This window comes from Acanthisitta chloris, unplaced genomic scaffold (genome assembly GCF_000695815.1).
Source record: "Acanthisitta chloris isolate BGI_N310 unplaced genomic scaffold, ASM69581v1 scaffold1794, whole genome shotgun sequence".
Classification (NCBI taxonomy): domain Eukaryota; kingdom Metazoa; phylum Chordata; class Aves; order Passeriformes; family Acanthisittidae; genus Acanthisitta; species Acanthisitta chloris.
In genome coordinates this window covers 1-24,682 of record NW_008668626.1, presented here as the reverse complement: position 1 = coordinate 24,682, position 24,682 = coordinate 1, and the positions used below count along the sequence as shown (strand labels likewise).

The 24,682-nt window shown below is 43.0% G+C and overlaps 1 protein-coding gene across 1 annotated transcript in view; it reads right to left on the bottom strand.

Annotated features, from left to right (window-relative positions):
- Positions 1-24,372, bottom strand: part of KIF26A (kinesin family member 26A) — a gene marked incomplete at its 5' end in the record, with an annotated part of 66,030 nt that extends 41,658 nt beyond the window's left edge. Inside the window, 2 exon segments of the mRNA XM_009072958.1 lie at positions 8,402-8,568; positions 23,872-24,372. Of these exon segments, the coding sequence (XP_009071206.1) occupies positions 8,402-8,568; positions 23,872-24,372 (668 nt within the window).
- Between the last annotated feature and the right edge of the window lie 310 nt (positions 24,373-24,682).

Genomic DNA, 24,682 nt, shown 5'->3' with positions numbered 1-24,682 from the left:
CACTGTGAGTGTTTTGTTGTGCACCAATTCTGCTAGAATATCCTCTCCAAAATCCTGACCTCACTATGAGCTCCACACATCATTAGACCCACTTTTCCCCCTCTTTCACTGTCTCCTCCTTTTCATACTTCCTGCCAATCTGGTTGGTCCCAGGTTCCCTCTTTTCTCCATTCTGCCACCTCCAGCACAGCCCAGCCTGCTCCCAACACAAGCTCTGCAGCCTGTGCTGTCCAAGTGAGGCTTCTCCTCTCTAATCCGTGTCAGGGAGATCCCTGACACTGACGCCTTGCATGGTCTCTCCTTGGTTCACACCATGACCCCTAACACTCTATACAAGGGAGCTTTGTCTTCTGAGGCAATGAATGTCAGATGCCTTATCCTGCTGCATCCAGTCACCACCCAGTTCCCTCTCAGGCTCTCTCAAATCCTCACCATGGGCTCTCCACCTTGGATGGTCATTCACTGCCTGCCCCTTCTAAATCTATCAGCATACCCAGATCACAAAGTTATTGGCCTTTGGGACATTTTTCATGCTTTCAGCAGTGTTCCAACCCAGCAGTGCTGATGACTGCAACTCTACCTTCCCTCTCCTCTCAGGGACTCCAATTTCTTTACCCCCTCCCTTTGCTGAGCTGTCTCTGTGTCTCATCTCTGCCCTGTCAATCTCACAGTCACCATGGATGAGATCTTCATAGCAGGGAGCCTGGCTCACCACACACTGATAACACACTGTGTAAATGCATGATGCTGCCTTAGCAATGATACCAATAATGATGTTCTGCTGTTAAACATGCTGTCCTGAGAGCCATTTGTGTCTCCAAGAACAAAGCCTACTAAATTCAGGCTTATCTCCTAATTTAGCCTCCTTAAGGACTAACATGAAATGGGATATACCTCAAGCAGACACTCTTTGTTTGTCCTTAATTATAGGCACTATTATGCTGCCACAGCAACTAGGAAAGCTTAAGCTGCCCTAAGATGATACAAGATACTGCACAATGCCTCACACCCTGCCCCATCTCCAGGCCCCACATAGCACTGTGCTGCATGAAGGTCATGTTTGCTCTCTAGCAACCACATTCCAGCAGCCACAGCATGGAGGAAGCAAGTCCTTTGCTGACACCTGCTTTGTCTCCATTTGCACATCTGCAGGAGTGCTTTCTTCCAAGCACAGAGGAAAAGGGGGACAGGAAGGCACCTCCCTCTTCAGCCCCATCCAGCAGGGAGGACAGCACAGGCACCAGGCTGCTCCAGCCTTCTAAATCCAGAGAAGGGCATCTTTAAGGGGAAAAGACTAATAATGGTCTCTTCTCCCAGGCAACCAGCAGGAGGACAAGAGGGCGCAGACTCAAGCTCTGCCAGGGGAGGGTTAGGTTGGATATTAGGAAGAGATTTTTTTTTTTTACAGAGAGAGTGCTCAGGCATTGGAATGTGCTGCCCAGGGAGGTGGTGGATTCACCATCCCTGGAGGTTTTCAAGCTGAGACTGGATGTGGCACTTAGTGCCATGGTCTAGCAATGATGGTAGGGTTGGACTTGATGATCTTGGAGGTCTTTTCTAACCTGGTTGATTCTATGATTATGTTCACCCATAATTCATCAAGAATTTACTATAGTTACCTGCAACTATAGACTCACAGACTAGCTTAACTACCACAGGTCAGCACAAAAATCTCTAACTCAGGATCCAATGAATCACATATTTTCTTCACCTTGTGATGAACTACTGGTTGGACTTGATGATCTTGGAGGTCTTTTCTAACCTGGTTGATTCTATGATTATGTTCACCCATAATTCATCAAGAATTTACTATAGTTACCTGCAACTATAGACTCACAGACTAGCTTAACTACCACAGGTCAGCACAAAAATCTCTAACTCAGGATCCAATGAATCACATATTTTCTTCACCTTGTGATGAACTACTGCTTATTCATCTCTAACTCAGGATCCAATGAATCACATTTTCTTCACCTTGTGATGAACTACTACTTATTCATAGCCCAGTTACCCACTATATCTGTCAAAGAGATTTAATTTGTGCCAGCTCTGCACAAAGCCAGGATACCAGCGCATCCCAGCAGGGCACTGGGCAAAAGTTTACAGCTATTAAATATAGACAACTGTGAACTACATTATGAGCTTAGCAGAAATATAGTTCTTGCTTTTAACCGAACAAAAAGAATGACAGGCTGAAGTGATTTACCTAGAAACATCTTCCACATGGCAACTTAAAAATGCATGGGTTTTTTTTTTTGCTTTTTTTTCCCCCTGCATTAAATTCTGAAAGTACTGATAGCGATGGAATAATCAGGTTTAACAGGTTAGAAGTAATATATGCCTCAAGTGTTCCTAATACATCATAATCTTCTTTCACAGAATTTGCATCACTGTCAAACTGAACTACTGATTTTCAGTTGATGCTTTTAACATGTTTCTATGGTTACTTTCCAAGGTCGCATCACAGAAGCCTGAACAGCAGTTCAGGAAGACAAAAGGCATTTTGCATCCTTCACCATATTAAATAATTTATGAAAGTTAAGGCATCCTCATGGAAAAGGGAAAAAAATCATAAAAGACTAGTTTCTGAGGTTATTTTCTCAGCAACAGTTTGAAGCACAGCAAAATCAATACCTCTACAAAAGCTTTCAAGACTAGACTATTTGACTAATGTTCCATATGCTACAAAACGCTCAGGAACACACTGAGTTTAGATCTATATGCACAAGCCTACACAAACTGAGTGAATGGACCTTAAAGCAAAATGTAGACATCTAATTTGCTGTTAGCAGCTTCATCTTTTCACACAGGCACTAGGCATTGTCTCAGCATTATAAATCATGCAAAAATAGAACTTAAAAAAAAAAGTAAAAACAGTAATCACAGCTTTTAGTATTTCCATCACTTTTCATTTACAGACACGAAGATTTCATCTGTCCCTGAAATGTTACAAATTTTGACTCGTGTAATGAAAGCTTGTCCACAAAAAGAGCTGAATTCTCTGCCTACCGCTACACTAGATCAGAGTTTATTGGAACTAATTGAAGTGTCTGAGGCTTGGAACAAAAACGCATTAGTCATTTAGTGGTTGTGCTAATATTGCTATGCCTTTCCTGCAGTTTCATTAGATACAGACTGCTTCAATACCCTAATCATATGCTCAGTCACAGCACAATCAGGACACAGAGTACTGACAAGCTGTCCCACCATGCCTAAAGCTGATAAGGTGTCTGCTCTATGAGTAACCTCAATTATTGACTATATTTTATGGTCAATCTAATGACCAAATGCTTATCAGTGAACCATCAGGTGCCTGTAATAGGATAGTGACCCTTAGTTTATATGTACCATTACTGCTCATTAGTGAATAATTAGATTCTTTAATCCACAACTCGCAGGCATTAAAATATGATGGAATATCCTGACTCTAGAAATAAAAGACAACTATGCTTATTTTAACTCTTCAGATGTTCAGTTACATTACTCAGAGATTGTATGTTTTGTTAAGAAAAGCTGCTGGCAAAAAGCACATCGTGCAATGTTTTATATCATGTCTAAACTGACACAGTTTTCCCAAACATACAGGATGGGGACGAGAGCAGAAGGATAATGGGTGTGATTCAACACTGAGATTCTCCAAATTTATTAACTTAAAATGGTTTTCATCTAGCCCAGCAACGCCGCAAATAATTTAGAAACCTGAAAACTAGTGAGTGCAGAGTCAGTGCGATGTTTGGGAGACTAATTTGTCAACCAAAAGCAGATGGATACAAGGGAAAGTAGATGCAACTATACAACTATTTTGCTGCTTCAATGGCAGCAGCTTCACAGCAGCAAGTGCAACGCTGTGACCAAACCAGTTTGAAAGGAACAACTGAACATCAGCCAAGATGAGAATTTTAGAAGGGGGGCATCATACAGTCAGTCTTCTGTCCAACACTGCCCAGAGTTGCTTGCTTGGATACCTATTTTCTCCTAGACAGCTTTGATTCCTCCTAGCTGCTCTGTTGCTGCTCAAACCTTCCTTCCAACACTGAGAACAGGTGCTCCAACATTATACCTCCAGCAGCACAGGTACTGCTGCCACCACTGCCACCAGCCACCACCAGGCTGAAATGGCATGTTCATGGTGACAGCTTCGATTTATCAGAGGTCTTGATTCTCCTCCCAAGGGAGTAGTATTTTCTTTCTTGTCAGATAGCCCATTAACCTCTTCCCAAGTGCATGCCCATTCTCCTCCTCACTACCCTTCTCCTGCCTATTCTTGGAAACACCATTTTCTCTCTTCCCCCAGGTGTCTGGATGACAAAAAAATCCAATAGCTTATTAAAGCTCTGTAAGAAAATATGCCAATATTTACTTAGTAGCAAGCATATCCCATAGAAGGGTCCTACGACTACCTCATGTATTTTCCACTTAGAAATATAAAGTTTGTTCAGGTTCCTTATACAAGAAAAAAACACCTGAAAACAGGCAGAAAGTGTGGAGCACTAAGCAAGGCACAGGTCATGCCACACCAAGGGACAAAGCACAGCTGCATTCTTCTTAAAACTGAAAAAATGCAAGATTAAACATCTCTTGATTTGTAAGGGACAACTAGGAGACTCTTCACAGCCACATGTGCCCCATGAGCTGCACTTTGTGCCCTGCCATTCCTATTCCATCAGTGACCTACTGAGAAACCACATTTTCTGCTAAATCCTCTGGTCCTTCAGTAACACAACCACTGAGCAATGTCTGGCAATTTGCTTGCGTGACACAGTCAGATGTTAATCAAAGCTTTCCTCCTTCTGTGACAGATCAGAGTGAGGAAAAAAGCTTAAAACTGATTTAATTTCTTAATACGCTTCTGTCTGCTGTCTTTAATATTTGGCTTTGATTTTGAATACTTAGCACTTCTCTGCATTTCCTGGTAATGAATAAAATCCTTTTTTTTTTTTTAAAGCAGAACATAATTAAGCTGGAAGAAATTAAATATGACATTCAAATGAGAAAGAGCTTTGGATGAATATGTAGATTTGGGCAGCACATATGCTTGACAAAAATCAGTGCATTCACTGCAAAGAGTATCTTAAAGATACTCATTTTAACCATGGGTACCTCTTATCACCAGGTAAACATTTTATTGCAGCTCTTAGTTATTATTTTCAGGGTGAAGACATGAACTCTCTGTATGGTCTTTTAAGTTTATGCCCTTATAAACACAAAACTGTGGCTCCAGTTGAGGAATGAACTGAAGTAAAAACCAAACCAACCAACCAACCAACCAAACACCCTGCAGAGATCTGCTCCCCGAACTGTCCAGTGGACAAGACAGTCCTCGAGCAAGAGTCAAAGGGTGTTAGTTCACCCAACAGAGACTCTAGTTTTAATGCAAAAAAGACATTTACATGCTGCCAGGAAATCATGTCACAGCCCAAATGCTGTGCTAGGACCTGTACAAACACAGTTCATGCTGTCTCATGGAGAACAAGACTGGAATCCTTTATTCATGTGAAAAAACCCACATCTGTATCTAGTGCCACTGCAGCTAAGGCAATCACAGATGCAGTTTCCACAAGTGCCCTAGGAAGGCTTTGCCTTCCAAAGTGACTAACCTTGCACACCAATACACTGAATGTTAACATACATGCATGTTTTTGCCTAGTTACTTTATTTCTAAGGCAAACCAGCCCTTTTCACAAGCTGGAGTCCCAACCACAGCTCCTTTTACAAAAGGGCTCTTGTAAAAAGATGCAGGTCCTCAGTAGACTTGGTCAAGGAGAGGCCAATGATTTGCAACAAAATAAACGTGTCTGTGAGAGAGAGAGAGATTATTAGTATATCAACTGTATTTATTCCAGCAGAGACCAAGAACAAAATGTGACAGGCTCTGCAGAACACGAGTAACACAGTGGCCTTGCTATGAAGTTCAGAATTAAAGTGGCTGAGGAGTGAAACACAGAAAGGAAAATCAGCAAATACAGTGACCAGGGACTACAGCATAGCACTAGTGCCATGACTCCTCTTTCGTCTCCAGGTGCTTCCTGAGAGAGGATCAGCTGAACAGAGAGATGAAGGACAGAGAAGTGGATGCTGTCGTAGAGGATTCAAGGCAGGGATGACCTTCTCCCTCAGCATGCTCATGGCTGGATGATGCAAAGAGAAACACACAGGACTGGAAAGGCTGAAGCAGAGAAGCCTGATAGTCCATCAGCAATTAACAAAAATCTCCCCAAACTGTTGATATCCTAATATTCCTGGTCCTTGCATAAGCCATTTCTGCCAGCATCTGTCACTCACTCATCCTTGAGCATTTCCTCCTCTTCCTCTCCCTTTCTGCTAAAGGCTGCATGGCTTGAAGCTGGGAGGAAGACAGCATGGAAACTTCCATCCAGAATGGTCCCAATGGCAGGAGGAGTCAGAAGAGAAGGAGCAGAGGGAGAGGGAGACTCTCCTGACATTAATGCCAACACTGGGGGAGCAGCCTGGCCAGGACCCACCTGAAGACCTGCTTAACTTCTTTATGACTGCTGGGGATCAATGATGGATCTCTCTCTCCCCTAGCCTTTGAGATTTTCTGTGTTTTAACAACAATCGAAAAAGAAATAGAAGTGCTTTGTGCACAAAAATTTCAACCACCCTGTTCTTTGGTGAAAAAAAACGCAGAGAATCAATTCTGAACAGAGAAAACATGGGTAGGGAATAAGCAGTGTACTAATGGGGTTTTAAAATGTTTTAGCTAGCACAGAGCTGCTAAAGCTATAAAACTCTGATTCACTCGAGGCAAAGACAGATTCATGAGAAGCAATTAGGGCCTGATCCAACACACAATGATGTCATTTGTAGTCTTGCTGCTGACTTGAAGAATCTTCCAATCAAGCCAATGACAATTACTTCGCAATGAAAACAGAGCTGAGTTTTGCTGACCAGTGACAAAAGCACCACTGGGAGAAAAGATCTGGGGTCTTATTTCAAACTCTTAGGCACTGATGAGGCACTTAGTGCCATGGTCTAGTAACCACAGTAGGGTTGGACTCGATCTTTGAGGTCTTTTCCAACCTGGTTGATTCTATGATTTCTTTCTCTCAATTCCAAGGAAAGTATTTAGTTTTCTGCTTCCCCTGTGAAAGGGACAAGTCTTTATATCTGACATACAGATGAACACTGAAATAAACCCAAAGTAGATTAAGCTAAAAATCACACTGTTCATACCCACAATAGGAAACACAGTAACGACGGCTGAGCTGCTCTCCAGTCTAGATACGTGGGAGAGGATTCCTGTGTCCTTCCTTGGGTAACTAAACAAGAAAAGAGATGTCTGACCTTTCCCCCTTACCTTTCCTCTCCTCTCCCACTGATTTCAGACACCTGTCTTTAAGTGAGACAAGTTATCCTCTGTAGGCAGAGGTTCCTCTGTGTTGACTTTGAACTCACAGCACAGAGACAAAGCACTACCTTACACACAGCACTCTTGGGGCAGTGATTTCCCAACCCCTTGTGCACAGACAGACTGACATATGTGGTCATATAATACTCAAGACTCATTGTGCCATATTCTTCTAAAAAAGCTTGGGAAGATGAGCTCCTTTCTGAGGTCAGATTGCAACTTACAGTAAATATCCTTCATTTAATGGTACAAAACACGTTAAAGCCCAATGAAAAGGAAACAATACAACTGCCATCGTGATTATATGGTAAGAAGGATTCTCTCTCAGTGCATAAATTTGACTTTACTGCAATTCACAGACAGACGTTTTTCAATATTGCCTCAAAATACGTTCAGCTCTGAATTTAAAAGGGAGTTGGAATGCAAGTACAGAGCCCTGAATTTTGTTGTTTTAAATACCATCTGCTTGACAGCGTATTGCATTTAATCAACATTGCTAATTACCACAAACATCCAAACAAAACTCACATATCATTTTTGTTATAAGACCCAAGAATGGGAAAAACAATAAAGAAAGGAATGCCTTAAACTGTTTTAACTCTTGCTATTAACTACAGAAAAGCTTTTATTTGGACACATAGGCTATGCTATTGAATAAAAATCCAACTTGATTTGGATCTGAGTGAAAAAAACTTATTACTTCAGTTTTTATTCCAAGAAAACCTGCAGAATAACAGACTTGTGGTGGAAATTGCCACTAAGGACTAGACAAAGCTCAACGCACATTTTCTTGGGTTTTGGTCAATAGAGGTTCCTGCTCAGGTCTCCAGAGAGAGAAACATGGCATCACCTTCACATCCCTGCTCCCCAGTGGCAGCAGAAAGCCACAGTCATGACCAGGTGAACAACTCCACCTCTCAGCAACCAGCAGCACACGCTACACCTTCTACCCATGGCAAAGACTCAACAGCATTGCACAACTATTTGAAGACCCATGAGCAGTTATGGAAACCAGAAAGGCAAAAAAACTACCTTATGAAGAAGGAAGCTGCAGCAGAGGTACCCGCCGAGACCCCAGCTGGAGCCACCACACTCTGGGAGGCTGCCAAGCCTCCTGCTCCCGTGGGGTCGGAGTTGTTCAGCCCTGAGCTCATCTGAACGTTGGGAACATCTCGGCCACTTTCTGCTGCTGTTTCTGCCTGAAAAAAAAACCAAAAAAACATATGTACAGGTTAGTACACTTTAATACATGACCATGACAGGGAAAATTCTCATGCAGCACTTCCAAAGAGTCTTTGCAAGGCTGAAAGCAAAGATCAGCAGCTGAGGAAGTGATACAGCTGGACAAGGGTACCACAGTAGGTCCTGCAACAGAGAAGGCAAAAATCCACAAGAGGAGCAGAAAAACAGAGAGAACCTCTGTTGATGGGTAATGCACAGTTAAAAAGTTTGACAGGCATGAAGAAATGGAAAAAGATAAGCTGAACCCTTTTGTTTTACAGTGTTATTTGGGAGCTGGCAGAAGTGTTTATCTGGTTCAGTTATAACTGTCAGGAATTATTTCTCAGTGGCACATCATCTACAAGACCTATCTGTTTAAGAGGAGCTAACCAAACAGTCACATTTGTAACATGTTTCCACATGAATAACCCCAAGAACTAAACAGAAAAACATTTTTTTTTTCAAAAAACATAGATATACAGTTCTGCTTTTCAACATTATTTAACTCAGCAGCACAAGTACATGACACTTTTTCTCTTACAAACCAGTGGAAGAACAGGAGTGACTGGAGATGCATCTTCTCCAGCATAATGCATCTGCAGTGTCTGAATTTGAGAGAGAGGTGATTGCTTTGATATTTTGCCAAAGGATCAGACATCTGAATTGTGAAATTGTGTCAGTATTTTCACATTTAGGCCACCAACTCTATCAAGTACCAAATACAATTAAGTACCATCAGTCAAATGCTCATTGACAATGCTGGGAAACCTTTTGGGCAGAACCTGCTCTATGTCTAGGAGTCCTGAAGATTTAATTAAAGACGACACCACAGTAAATATTTGTCAAAAGAGTTAATTGCTTCATGTATGATAATATATGATGTTTCTGTCAGCTGAAATACTACTTTGACATTTCCAGCTAATTAGCTAAAATAAATTCCAGGAAAGGAGACAGCCTTGTAATGAAGCACAAATGCAATTAAGTACTTCCTGGGATGCCACCAAATTCTAAATTTTGAGCTGCTGTAGATCATGTTTTACAACTCCAGATATGCAGACATGGTAACAGGCCTTCCCAGGTACATACACACCCTCAATTTTCTCCTACACTGGCAACACAAATAGAGATTTTTCTCATGAGAACTGAGGCAACCCAGTTATTAACTACCAAGTCAAAGAAAACTGAACCAAGTAGTGCTCAACTGGGGCATGAAAGGCTGTCTGGAGTTTCCTCTGGACTCATTCCTATAGGTTGAGTGCTGAATTCCAAATTCTCAGCAAAGTCAACTGGAAAAAAAGTGCACCCAGCTCTTTAAAGGTTAGTCCTATTATCAGTATCATGGAGTGGCTGACTAATGCTTCATCATAGAGTGCTACACAAAAAAAGTACTTTCATAGAACTCACCTACGAGATCTGAGGCTGAGACAGAATAATATTCACACAGATTAACTTAATCCTAGTGAAGCTACTCAGGCTAGAAGCCAAACTGGAAACTTTGAATGAGTCTCTGCAAAACCCTTCACTTTGTAATACAGAAGTCTCATGAGATCAGATTTCTTAGCAATGCAGAGAGAAAGACAGAGACCAAGCACTGCTAGAGATCAGGACTGGCACGAAGAAATAGTATGACAAGAAAACATGCTTTAAAAAGGGAGCCTGTCTATCCCACCCATGATCTACTGGCACTGACAGCCAGGAAGAGAGATGCTTGGAAAAGGATCAGACCTACTCATGTGGTTAATAGCTTATAACTAAGTGAAGGAGTAATGAACCTTGAGGTGGTCGATGCAGTGGGTATTTGATCATTAATGCACTGAAGCAACAAATGTGTGGCCTTGACCTATACCAGTCACAGAAAGTCTGGGGGAAAACATGCAGATGGGTAAAATCCAGGGTGATTGCTGAACTGACACAAAGTGCCAACAATAAGTGAAGCTTACTATGGATTTAGCAATTTACAGACTAAAAAAAATATCTACAGCAGAAACTCTAGAGCCACTACATGGAGTAGTGCCTGTCTATCAGTGCCTGCATCATGGACAGGAGGGATCCAGTAGCAGTTCCCAGTCCACCCTGGGGACATGGGAACAGAGCTAGACCTGCTGCATTCCCAGCTGGCAGCACACACACACAGCTGAAGTTGGCAGGGCCACCACAAGCAATTATAGCGTGAGTTGTTCCCAGTTAAGACAGCCAAAAGCTGCAGGAGAGGGCAGGAAGAGATGAAGGTGACCTGACATCCTCAGGCTACAGAGGTGTGCTGGGCAGAGCATCCCCTGTCCCATCCCTGGTTCCCAGCACATTCCTAGCACTGTGACTAGATAGCAGGAAACATCTGCCTAGGTCTAGACAAGTCCAGCTAGTCCAAAATTACACTATAAAGTAGTTGACCATAGATGAAATTTCCAGGTACACATTGCCCTGCCAGGCCACGACCATCCAAAGGACAATTACAACCCTAACAAGCTCTTTACAAGTTTGAAGTGCAAAGCCAAAAACTAAGCCATAATATTTCCAGTTTCCTGAATATTTCCATTCTCTGGACATTGACCTTTGTCCAGGGATCCAAAAAAGCCAAGCTAGGTCACACCACTTGGTCTCTGTAACACATGCAAAACATGTGTCTGGCAACAGGTAAGAAAAACATGGAAATATAAAAATCTAGAGAAATATACCTCAGTCCCAGGACAGTACTGTCATGGGAAAAGAAAACCAGAAAGTTAGATAGAGCTGCAAAAGAGTATCAAGAAGAGACTAGAGAAAATTATAAAAGACCCAACAATTCTGACACACATCTGTGCAATCAGAGTCAGAACTCAATATAATTTATTTCATTTCAAAAAACCAGGCCCCACAATGAAGCAGCCAACAGGGCTTCAGTGGTGCAGTGCAGGTGAAGCCCTGGGTGCTCTAGTACACCCTTAGTTTGTATTGGTGACACTTTTTCCCGTTTTCAAGTTGTTTTTACTCCTTTCCGACTAGCAGGCAGACATATAGAATATGCTTTAACTTACTATTTTCCCCTATTTTTTCCTCCTATTATTTTTCCCTTCTTCTCACTCTTTTAACTTACTATTTCTTACTCTGACTAGAATGTCACAGTCAATTAAACTGTAAGAACTGCTTGATCTAATGATTTTGCAACATATTAAAGCTACTGTTTGTATATGATAAACCAATAATTTTCCACCTAAATGATTCATACGAAGACTCTTATGACCTACTACCACTAACTGGAACAAAAGTGACGTAAATCTCGAGCTGCACAATGCTCCTTCTATAAACTCTTCTTTCCCACAAGCACAGATACATCCTGCACACGTCTTCTGTGTGAAATGTCTCCTCCTGACAAGCATTACATAAAGTTAACAGGGCAGCATATGCCAGGCTGAAGTGAAACGTGTTCTGGATCAACTTTTTACTGCCATTTGACATTGTTTCTGCCAGGGCTCATTATAAAATAACTAAGCCATTTTATAACTGCAATATGCTACTGGAGTCATTTTATAACCTGCAGCTGCAACGTGGTAACACAAAGCCTAAACCTGTAGTTTCAAACTTTTATATGCATCTCATGTTCAATCCTAAATCAAATGCAGAGTATAATATCCCTTCTCTCGAAAAAAGGTTTTCGGCTACAAGACTTGTTAATGCCTGGCTTATCATTGATCTCTGAAGATGAGGCAGAAGGAGGAAAATCACAGAGAAGCAAGATGAAATAGAAATAGGAAGGCCCATCTGCTGTCACAGACTGGAAAGTAATATAGGCAATCCAAAGACAACCTCAGAGCTTTTGCTTTTTTGAAATAATATCTCAATGACTAAAACTTGTTGAGGGGTTGGCTCTTCATCACCAAAAATCACTAGCAGTCTGTGCTTCATGCATAGAGAGGACCTCATCCTTCAAGGACAGGACACACACACCCAGCAACATCCAGCACTGCTGTGGTTGGCAGTGTAAGGACGGAGAACCAGCAGCTTCCTCCCTCTGATCAGAGGCTTTTCATCTCATTTTGACCCAGATCTCACCAAAACCATGCTCCTTGGCCTCTGAGAAATTTAGTAAGGTTTTGGGCTGGCCTCTATTTACAAAATGAAACATCCTTCCTTCCTTCAGATTCTCAGTCTCCACAGCCAGAGCTCTGGGAGTGCAAAGATGCCACCAGGCAGTGTCAGACCAGTTACTTCACGTTTCAGCTACTCAGGACACCAATGCCAAAAGAGAGAGCAAGCAATGCCTTTTTTTTTTTCCTTCTTCACAGCTATCTGACTACCAGTCACGCAAACCTCACCCTCCTATCTGCACATGTAAGCCCATCGCCAGGGAAGTCAGGAAGTCATGAAATGGGCAATTAGGAGCACACAGATCCTGCTGCACACAAACACTGTCGAATCAGGACTTTTCACATGGATTTAAAACAGCCAGGCTAGAGGAACTGTTTCTTCCAATGCCTCCTGGCAAGCATCAGAAAGCACTGCCCACGGCCCTCCCTGCTGACATGTATTACAACAGTTACAGCTTCCAAAGCTAAAAAATATAGCTGTGGGTGTTTATTCAAGTGGGCAAATATACAGCTGAATCCCTGCTTTATGTCAGAGGTTGATATGAGCAAGCAAAGGAACTCATTAACAAGCTCATAATAATGCAAATTTCTGTCAGTTTAGGATTGGGCTTCCTACAAGAAGAAAAATGTTTTTCCATTAGGACTGACTTCCTCTGGCCAGATGTGTTTCTAACAGCCACTGAACACAGGACACATACAGAGCTTTGAACTGGGAGAACTTGTGTCACCTCCCTGACTCTGCCACAGAATGTCTCAATGATTTAGGCAGCTAAACCAAAACCTCACCATACCTTGGTTATGCAGCAAAATGGAATTACCACGTTACCAATTTCATTCTAATCACTATATTGTTGTAATGATTGACATAAAATGTCATCAAATAAAGGCAAAGATGGACAGAGACTGTCATACTTAATTTCTATTTCAATCGTGCTCAAACTGCTTTTAGATCAGATGTAACTGCTTTAAGTAGCACATCCCTTGGGATCAATTTGCCTGACAGCTACCACATGCAAGGCACCCATTGACTAGTATCTCACTTGAAGAAGTACAAGCCCCTCATCATCCGAAGGGAAAACTGGGCCTTTAGTACACCTCAATGCAGAGAACAAGGCTCAATTACAGACAAGCTCATGAAGCAGCATTAAGTTTGCAAAGACAGGGACAGCTGTGATCACTGGGATCATTGCTGAAGGACACCAAGGTCCCAAATTAGGGATGGAGCCGTGCAGATGCCGCTCTTTTCTTGGGGCTCTTCCTTGCTGACCCGCTCTTTGCTCCCTATATGGGAATCATGTTACCCAGGTACACAGACAGTCATGATTCACCACGACTGGAGTGAAATCTGCAAGTCTGCAGATCTCCCAAAGCTCTTTCAAGTAGCCAAATGCCAGTAATCAAAAATTCCACAAGAACTTCCCATATGTGAATGGGCAAAGAAGCGTCAGGTGAGATCTGACATAGACAAGACCATGTATATGGGGGAAAATAACCCTAATGACTCCTAAGCTATGCTAATCTCAAAACTTGCAGTTACAGCTTGGAAGATCCAAGGGTTGTTGCCAGTTCCTCTGAATCAAGATTTAACAGCAGCTGAAAAAACCTGCAAGCAAATTTTGGACATCACAAGGCAAGGCACAAAGAATAAGGAGGGTGTTCACCTAGTGAGTGTCACATATTAAGTCCTAGTGCTGCATCTCCATACTGGGTAGTGGTATGAGGAAAATGACACAGACAAGCAAGGAAATGGTCAAGAAGATGAAACAGCTGCCCCAGGAGGAGAGATAAAAGAGGCTGGAACTCTCACTGGAAGAGGGGGAGGCTGAGAGTGAACTGATTAAGCTTTACAAAGTCATGGAGGGCTGAATAAATTGAATGAAAGTGAGTATTTCTTTGCACTGGGATAGTGAACTGGTGGAACCTGCTGACATAGGAGGCTGTGGAGGCAGAGAGTGTTCTCAGGGTCAGAGAGGGATTAGATAAATTCCTGGACAGCAGGTCCATAGACACTAAAGGGTGCAGACAGGGATGTGTCCCTGTGAATTCTCCAGCTGTGTGTGCTGGGGAGAGTGAACAGACTGCAGAAAGCAGCCAGGCTCCACAGCTCCCTAAAACACCATTTCCAGCCACTCTGCTGGAGATGGCTGTGAGCTAGACAGGCTGCACCCAAGACCCAGCAGGATATCACTAATGCTCTTATCATTCCCATACAATCTTTTCACTAGAACCTTAGCTTGACTAGTAACAAGAGGTCATGCTATTCACATAGGTCCCCCATGAGTACTTCAGAGTCACCTGGAGAGGCTGATGAGACTCACAGAGATGTCCACACAGCTACTTTGCATGAACCAACTAAACCTAGACCCTTCCCAAGCCAGGCATCACAAGGGCCACTCTCCTCTTCATCTTTCCACTGCCATCTCCCCCTAAAACAGCCAACCGCCTTGCCCAACTTTACCACCACCATTTCTGGGAAGGAGGTGCAGGACCCTGCACTTGCCTTTGTTGAATTTCATTAGGTTCCTCTCCACCTACTTCTCTAGTCTGTCCAGGTCTCACTGAATGGCAGCACAGCTCTTTGGAGTATCAACCACTCCTCCCAGCTTTGTATCAGCACCAAACTTCCTGAGGCTGCACTTTGACCCTTCCTGCAGGGCATGAACAAGACTGGACCCAGTATTGACCCCTGGGGAACATCACTGGCTACAGAGCTCCAACTAGACTCAGCACCACTGATCACAACCAAGGTCCAGGATAGCACCTCTCCTCATTGACTCTTCTCTCATTTGGAGAAGTTATCATCCAACACATTCCAGGCTTGTTTATGCCCTGCTGTGCTCTCCCTCCAACAGATATCAAGGTGGTTGAAGTCCCTCATGAGAACCAGGTCTTCTGAACATGAGGTTGCTCTTATCTGTCTACACAGGACCTCATCCACTCAGCCTTCCTGGGTGGGCAGCCCACTCACTATAATGTCACTGGGAAATTACCTCATCGTAGTTTTAAAGTTCTATTTATAAGTCTAATACTCTCATCATTGATTACAGCAACTCTATTCAAATTATAAATCCATTAGCAGCTCAACAATGAAATAAAATCAATAATGCACGTAAATGGGGAAAAAAGGAATTTAAATGCATACATTAATGTCACTCGGAGTAGAGCTATTTTATGCACCATCTCTAACAAAACTGTGTCACATCATTAGCAATAATGTGAAAAATCTTTTTCAATTAACAGAGCTGATTTGATGCAATGTTCAGCAAAGTGGCAATCCATTCCATTAAACACACACAGGAAATGTTTGAAGTATCTATGAACTATCTCTATACCGCATAAATTCTCTCCTAAGTGCTAAAACACAAAAGTAGATACATTTTCTATTGATGCTTTTTAAACCCCCTCTCTGAAGCTACCACCCAGGGCACTTCAGTGATTCTACTTCCAAGCAACAAAGAGCATCAATTCTTGTCCCATGCTCAGCTGCTCATGCCACAGACCAACAGGAGATGCTTTCAGCAAAGCTCACACCGTGCACAGCTTGACTACCTGGAGGCCCATGACCCCAACATGCCATCATTCCAGCAAACAGCTTGTGGAGCAGATCTTAAATTCAAAGCACTTTCCTCAAAAAAAGATGTTCAAATCCTATTGTACACAAGCAGGACAACTGAGCAAATCCACACCTGCATTCAGCTGTGCAAATCAGCTCCTTCCACGTGGTACACAGAGACCACTGCAAAGCCAGCAGTGTGTGCTAGCAGCCCAGAAAGCCAATGGAATACAGGGCTGCATCCAAAAGAGGTGATTCTTCCCCTCTGCTCTGGTGAGACCCACCTGGAATACTGCACACAGTTCTGGTGTCCTCAACATAGGAAGGACATGGAACTGTTGGAGCAAATCCAGAGGAGGCCACGAAGTTGCTAAGAGCACTGGAGCATCTCCCTGTGAGGACAGGCTGAGGGAGTTGGGGCTGTTCAGCCTGGAGAAGAGAAGGTTGTGTGGAGACCTCAGAGCAACTTTTCAATACTTGAAGGGCCTACAAGGAGCTGGAGAGGGACTCTGTGTTAGGAACTGCAATAATAGGACAAGGCAAAATGGGTTCAAACTGAAGGAGGGAAAGTCTAGGTTGGATGTGAGAAAAAAAGTTCTCTCCTGTGAGGGTGGTGAGACACTGTCCCAGGTTGCCCAGGGAGGCTGTGGCTGCCCAACCCTGGCAGTGTTCACAGCCAGGTTGGCTGAGCCTTGAGCAACCTGCTCTGGTGGGAGGTGTCCCTGCCCAGGGCAGGGGGTTGGGGCTGGATGATCTGTAAGGTCCATTCCAACCCTTAAATTCTATGGTCCTATGACTTTCTCTCCACCAGCCTGCACACAATTAAAGTCTGAGCTCAGCCTGAATTTATCTAGTTTCTCTACTGCATTCACTTCCAAAACCAAGGACATTATTCAGCTGCAGCTTACCATGGACCAAGTGCAGAGCAACAGTAGCCTCATAAAAATCAGCTACACAGAGCCTTTGTCAAATGCTGGATGACACTTCTGAGCTCCAGTCAGAGTATGAGCCTTCTTTGTACAGTGATTCTAATGCTAGAGTGGCATGGGATGCATTGATTAACAATCAGTTCACTGAAGGATTCATAGTGGAGCAAATGCACAATATAAATGAACCAGAGGGAAGCAAAAGAAGCTGAATCATAGAATTTTAGGGGTTGGAATGGACCTTACAGATCATCTAGTCCAAACTCCCTTCCCTGGGCAGGGACACCTCCTCAGTAGAAGGGACCTAAGTGAACAGCACAGGTCATTCCAAAGAAACTAGTTGAAAGGCAAGAGTAGAAAATGTATATATTTAGGGTATTTAGTGAGCTTATGATACACTTACTGGATGAAAGAATGACCTGTGGGCTAATGGTAAATCCAGTGGATTATAATTTCACATAATCTCTAAAATCTGTTTGTCTTAAATCTACCTCTGATGAGTACAGGTGAAGTCTGGGCCAACATTCCTTATTACTGCCTGTTGACTTCAAGTGTCAACAAAGACAAGCATGGACTTGTGTCCCTGGGAGAACTGTAACAACAACTGCTTAGCCTGGAGGGCTGAAAGATCAAAAGAACTGGTTCCAGGTGGTAACTTGAGCCACAACAAGGTCTGAGTCCTGTGAGTAGTTATCCTGTCCCACAACTGTAAAACCAATGCTATGGTGGAAGTGCCAAACACACCACGTAAAGAAATGCAATCCACATCCTTACCTAAGAAAAATGTTCATTTCCATTGTGTACCCAATGGTCTGTCAACTCTTAACTTTTTTTCTTAAATCACTCTGATACCCAGGAATATATTAAAAAGGAACCTCATTTTCACATTCAGCAACCTACACTGGAGACAACCTAGAATAAGAGAGCACAGAGATCTTAGCAACTACACGAAACAGAGGGCTATGCTTTCATCTGCATGTTTAAGGCTGAATTTCTAACCCAGACTGTCTAAGCCAGTCTGATACTTGGCTGTTGGGCTGAGGGTAGCAGTGGTGTCTTCCCACATCACATCCCTCCCTCTGCATTTGCTAAGGCAGCAACACAAGGCTGGGATGGAACAGTCCCAGGAAAGGTCTTTTCCATGAGGGCCATAAATGAGAGGAGTATGAGAACGCATTTGGTAACTTGGATCAAAAGGTTTCCTTCTGCTGTTGAGACTTGTTGTAGAAGGTGACCAACACTAACTCTGGAGATTACTATTTTTTGCCAACCCTTTTCCTTTATGTACTTTCTCAACAAGAGCAGTATCACCAACAGCGCTAAAGCTGAAGGGAAAACAAAAGCCTCTATGCAATCCTGGCCCCACCAGCTGTTTGACATTGACTTCTTAAGCATCAAGATGTTATACGTGGAGTCTGAAAAATGTCCCAAAGCTCAAAGACATCCATATGTCTCACAGACAAGATTTATGGCCAAAGCACCGTATTTTAATTGTTTCATTACAAAATATATTCCGCACATTGTATTAATAAAAGGTCACTGAGAAAGCTATCAAGACAGATTTTAAAAATTAATTTTACAATCCATTTGGTGTGACATTTATCAAAGGGAAAAAGCAAATGCAGGAAAGTAAGTCTTCTCAATCTGTTTTCCACAGTCAGCTTTTTATTGGGTCTTTTAAACAAAATGTAAGTCACCCCTGCTATAAACAAACAAAGAGGCTTTAAAGAAAGTCAACAGAGGCTGAATTACTCGGGCTAATCCATCTGGTTTAGATTAGGGTAAGCAGCAAACTTACCATAGAAACTACAGGAAAGCTTGATTGGTGACTAAAATAACCCAGAGGTTTTTCACATAAGACAAATGAACACAAGTCCTTTAACTTTAGAGTCTATGCACCCATTTATATGTGCTGTGGGGAAACCTTCCCTCCCTGAGCCTCACTGACCCAGGCCATAAACTTCCACCTAACTTCAAATTTGTGAACACTCCCAGGGACTCACATTGGGCTTTTGATAATTTAACAATTTAATCTACATATGCTTTAAAAGTTTTCCTTAAGTCACTTGGAATTTGCCAGTGCTCCAACTTTTTCAATTTGCCTTATAACCAATACTAACTGCATATGTTCAAACAAGAAACAGCGTGACAAGGATTTCATTCTGTCTAAGATAACAGCAAAAGCAATTTGCAAGTAAAGTCTATGGCACTGTGGTATCTTTGAAGCACAAGGCATGGATACTTTGGCAATTTTTGGCACTAACAACACAGTCAATTGAAAGCATAGAATCATCATAGAATCATAGAATTTTAGGGTTTGGAATGGAGCTTAGAGATGATCCAGTCCCAACCCCTGCCCTGGGCAGGGACACCTCCCACCAGAGCAGGTTGCTCAAGGCTCAGCCAACCTGGCTGTGAACACTGCCAGGGTTGGGGCAGCCACAGCCTCCCTGGGCAACCTGGGACAGTGTCTCACCACCCAAATGCAAATACTTCAAATTGGAGTACAAGGTATTTTCAGGGGTTTTAATGTTCTACCTCTCAGCCTGATTCCAATACATCTGGGAAGCCTAAAAACTCCCCTCACTCCTCTGCTCTTGCCCCAAACCGAGTGGCAATGCTGAGCACTGCTAACATGGTTTTTCGTCTGAGCAGCAACCTTAGATTCACTTGTCAGGCCTAGAATTGAAAACATCAATATAAAACTGTTTATTAATTAAAGTTGTCAGGTGTCCACTACAAATCAGCTGTCTTAGCCAGAGTTATGCCAGCTCCCTCCCTTCCACAGTGCTCCCTGTCTGCTCAGGCAACTTATCACTGCTACTGGTGATTATTTTTGGTAATTTTTCACAACGGGCCACTTGGGTAAAGCAGCTGATTACATCTTCACCTTTTGCACCTTGGTTACAATCCTAGTCTTCCCCTCCCTGAACCTTCTTCCAGATCCTTAATTACTGTTCCTCTCCACAGCTCCCAAAGCCCACAGTGATTATTTTGGTTTGAGCAGCATCCACAACTATGCCTCAAACACATGTTCCTGCTCAAAAAAATTTATAAGCTATATAATGGATTTTTCACACTTGAACTCCATTAAAAATTTACGATGTCCTGCACTTCTGACCCCCAATATTCAGCCCAGAAGTGTTTTCACAACCAGAAGTGCCATTACAAGGCAATACATGCAAGTTTGGGGAGGGAGATGAGAAGAGGAAAAATCAAGTCTTTTTTTTACTCTATTCCATTACCACCACTATTAAAACTAAACATGTATAAAAAAATACAGATACTGGAAAAACATCTGGAGGTCCAAGGTCTCTTGAGGTTTAGCAGATGTGCACTGGGCTGTAATTTCACACCCAGAAGGCACTGGGCACACAGTACTCTGCATCAGCCACTGGTGCAAGGATTTGCTGCACATCACCCATGTGGGCTCTGCCAGCACCACCTGAAAGCCACAGGCACCTTTGGTGAGCCAAGATGAGAAAGACAAAGCACCTCTTGGAGGTGCCTGTTGGTCTTCCACAACTATAAAAGAAGCCCCAGAAATTATCTTAGAATAAACACCTGTCTTTTTGGAGGATAAAAATACCTGAGATGAACCTCAGCCTTTCACAGAATCAGTCAGGTTGGAAGGGACCACAATGGGTCATCTAGTCCAGGGCAGGGGTTGGGGCTGGATGATCTGTAAGGTCCATTCCAACTCCTAAAATTCTATGATTCTTGCTCCAGAATTCCTCTAGGCAGACCAGCTTTTCTCCACAAAGAGATGGGAAATGTTACTAAAGACAGACACTGCTAAAACTATGTGTAAATCCACATCTGTCTCCTGGGCTAATCTGAAACCTAAACCCTGTCTGCAGCTTCAGGAAAGAAAAGCCAAAATTCTCTCTCTAACCAGGGTTTAAAAAAAAAAAAAAAAAAAAAACAAAAAACAACAAGAAGTCAATAAACCCAGTAAACTTTTCTAACAGGAAAGGAAGTTCAGACTTGACAAACAGTAGAAATTGGGAAATTCCAGTCTTTGAAAAATTACAAGATGAGCATTGGACAAGAATGTCCTGCATTGGAATGCTGTCCTAGACAAGGGCATTACTAGCTGTTTCCTGAAATCTCTCCAGTCCTGTTTCCTTCGACGAGCGGAGCGTAGGGGAAGCACTTTCTGCCTCACCCACCCAAACAGCTTCATCATCCAACACAAGGCTCTTAATTATGCAAAAGGCACTAGAAGAATCCAGACAGGCACAAAAAGCATGATCTGGGAAGAGAAGCACACACAGTCTTCAATAACTACATTTGGGTATAAATGAAGAAAGGGAAAAAAGAGAGAGATAAAACGACTGAGCGTAGGGGAAGCACTTTCTGCCTCACCCACCCAAACAGCTTCATCATCCAACACAAGGCTCTTAATTATGCAAAAGGCACTAGAAGAATCCAGACAGGCACAAAAAGCATGATCTGGGAAGAGAAGCACACACAGTCTTCAATAACTACATTTGGGTATAAATGAAGAAAGGGAAAAAAGAGAGAGATAAAACGACTGAAGACTAACTTCTCTCCAAGAACTGCTTGTAAATCTAAACTGTCCTTGCAGATGACTGGATCTCATCCAAACTGCCTCCAACACTCACAGTGTTTGTCCTTTCATTAAAGGTCATTTCTTTTCCAGGCTACTGAGTTTCTTCACACATTTCCAGATCACACTTAAGCTCTGTTGCATTATACACGTTTTTCCTTCACAGGGGTTAAATGAGGCAACAGTTTTATCTTAGAATAGCACAGTGGTTAGGGAAAACCACGTCTATCAGTCAGCATGGTTAAGCAGGAAGAAGTCTGGAGCTGGCTGTTAGTGAATTATTTAGGATGAGAGTAAGGGCAGACAAGGAATGAGCAGGCAAATAGAAAAACTTCTGCTTTCAGGTTGGAGGCTTCTTAACCCGGGAGCTTTTTCATTTTTCCTACTACATTTCTGTGATGTACACAGAATTTCAAAGGAAATTTCAAGGTAACACACACACACCATATTGGCCTAATTGATCCCCAGCCCATGGACAACACCTTAGAGAAAAGGTCTCATAGCAGCAGTTCCTTATAAACTATGAAGAACTGAATGGGCCACTTTTTTCCCCTTTATGTAAAATCATCAGAGTGGTCTGACACCCGTGGAGATCCACGGGATGTAAATGGGAACCACGCAGAGATGGGATGTATGTGAATTCACACATTTCCTTAGGAGAGAGAAGTATGGGAGGGAGGAATCATGTCTCCAAGGCTGTTCTGGAAGGAAACGCAACAGTCAGCCTGCAGAACTAATGTTACCCAGCAGCACTCTTAAATATTTATCTCTGACAATCTTGGAGCTCAACCAGCTGAAGCTACCAAGCAATATTATGCAGTGTTTACATACAACAGCACATGAGGCATTATGTTACATTTCAAGCTGTCTAGCACCAACATACCTGGGCTTGCAAGATCTGCTACAACATCTTTAAGTGAAAACCATCCCTTCAAACTGCACACATTTCATCATTGTGCACACTCCCCTGTTCACCACCCTGTGAAAACTGTTCAGGAATAACCTTAGCCAAAACCAGTCACATATATATATAGTATCCTTCTTAGCATGGTTCCATAGATAGCCACAAATAGGCAATGAACTTGTTTTTAAAGGCAACATGCACCTCTGTAAAGCTTTTTCATTTCCCACAAGAGTTGTTAAAACACACACAGTGTACAGGACATCAACATCAACGCTCAAAATCCAAGTGCAGTGACATTTACAGGCATGTGGCTCTGAAGCATCTTGTGAGCATCCTCCTCAGCAGCAAACTGTCTTGCAGCACATCTAACCTCTCCATGCTCTCCATCACAGTCTATCAACAGCTGAACTGCACACAGCAGTCAAAGTTCAAAGCTAGACTTGAGTGTCAAGTTCATCTTTGATATAATCCCATGAAGCTCCCAGAGATTCATATGTGACAAACTTGGCCTTTTCTGGTTTTCTAGAGGGGTTACCAGGTATTTGGCAAACATAATATCATCTGTGTAAGTGAGGCTAAAATAGGTGCAACAACATCTGAGAAAAGAATCTCACCAGGTGAGATAAGCAAGCAAATTCAAAGAATCATAGAATCAACTGGGTTGGAAGAGACCTCCAAGATCAAGTCCAACCCTACCATGGTCACTAAACCATGGCACTAAGTGCCACATCCAGTCATTCCTTGAACACCTCCAGGGATGGTGAATCCACCACCTCCCTGGGCAGCACATTCCAATGCCTGAGCACTCTCTCTGCAAAAAATCTCTTCCTAATATCCAACCTAACCCTCCCCTGGCAGAGCTTGAGTCTGTGCCCTCTTGTCCTGCTGCTGGTTGCCTGGGAGAAGAGACCAACCCCCACCTGACTCCAACCTCCTGTCAGGGAGTTGCAGAGGGTGAGAAGGTCTCCCCTGAGCCTCCTCTTCTCCAGGCTGAACACCCCCAGCTCCCTCAGCCTCTCCTCATGGCACTCGTGCTCCAGTCCCTTCACCAGCCTCGTTGCTCTTCTCTAGACTAGCTCCAGCACTTCCTTGTGACACCTGATAAAACATCATTCAGAATTCTTTTCACAGCTCTTCAGCTCTTGAAGGTGGTTCAGAATACCATTAGCTGATCCCCTCTAAGATAAACATGCATACAACTCCAATTTCCTCTACACACACGCACACATAAAACTCAAGCAGCTGAATTATCACTACTTACTAGACAAGCCTGAGGCAGGAAGCTGTTCACCCTGGAGATACTCCACATGCCCTCAAGGTATTGCTGAGCTTGGATGGTGACCGAGCTCAGAGCACCACTGAGACCACTGGGGGCCACCGTCACTTGAACGCTGGAGTTGGGAAAACTGCCCACACCTTGAGACCATCCAAGTCCCTTCTTCCTCTCTGCTGCAGAGAAGAGATTGGGTGACTTTCCAGGCTGCCTTCCCACCTGGCCAGCAATGAGTGGCAGCTCTCTCTGGGAAGAGACAGTGACCATCCTGGGTACCATGCTGGTCAGCGCCGTGTCACCGGGAGGAAGGTCGGGCATTTCTGGGTAGCTGGTTTGGCTGAGGGTGTGCATCATCTGAATGGCTTCCTGCTTCAGCTGGTTCAAGTGAGTGGCACAAGTTTCACATCTGCTCTCTCCTTCATTCCTGTTTTTCTGTAAATAGTCAGGCACTTGAAGCTTGTCAAAAATTAAAGCTGATAATCGTGGGTCCTAAAGAAGTGGAGAAAAGCAAGAAAAAAAACCATACTGAGTTAAAACAATGCAGAAAGATAAAAGACAAAAGTTCTTTGTGAATTCATGGAAGTACTTTAAATCTCTTCTGGTAACTCTCAGCCTTTTTACCCCTGAATACCCTAACAGCCTCACAGGGTGCAGTGGATTAATAAACCATAAGTGAACTCATTTGTATTAGACACAGCATGAAAATCATGATCAGAATTAAAGAGTGGAATTGTGGTGTACTTGGTAACTGCTCATTCGTCTAATTATGAAACCACAGAATCATTTTGGTTGGAAAAGA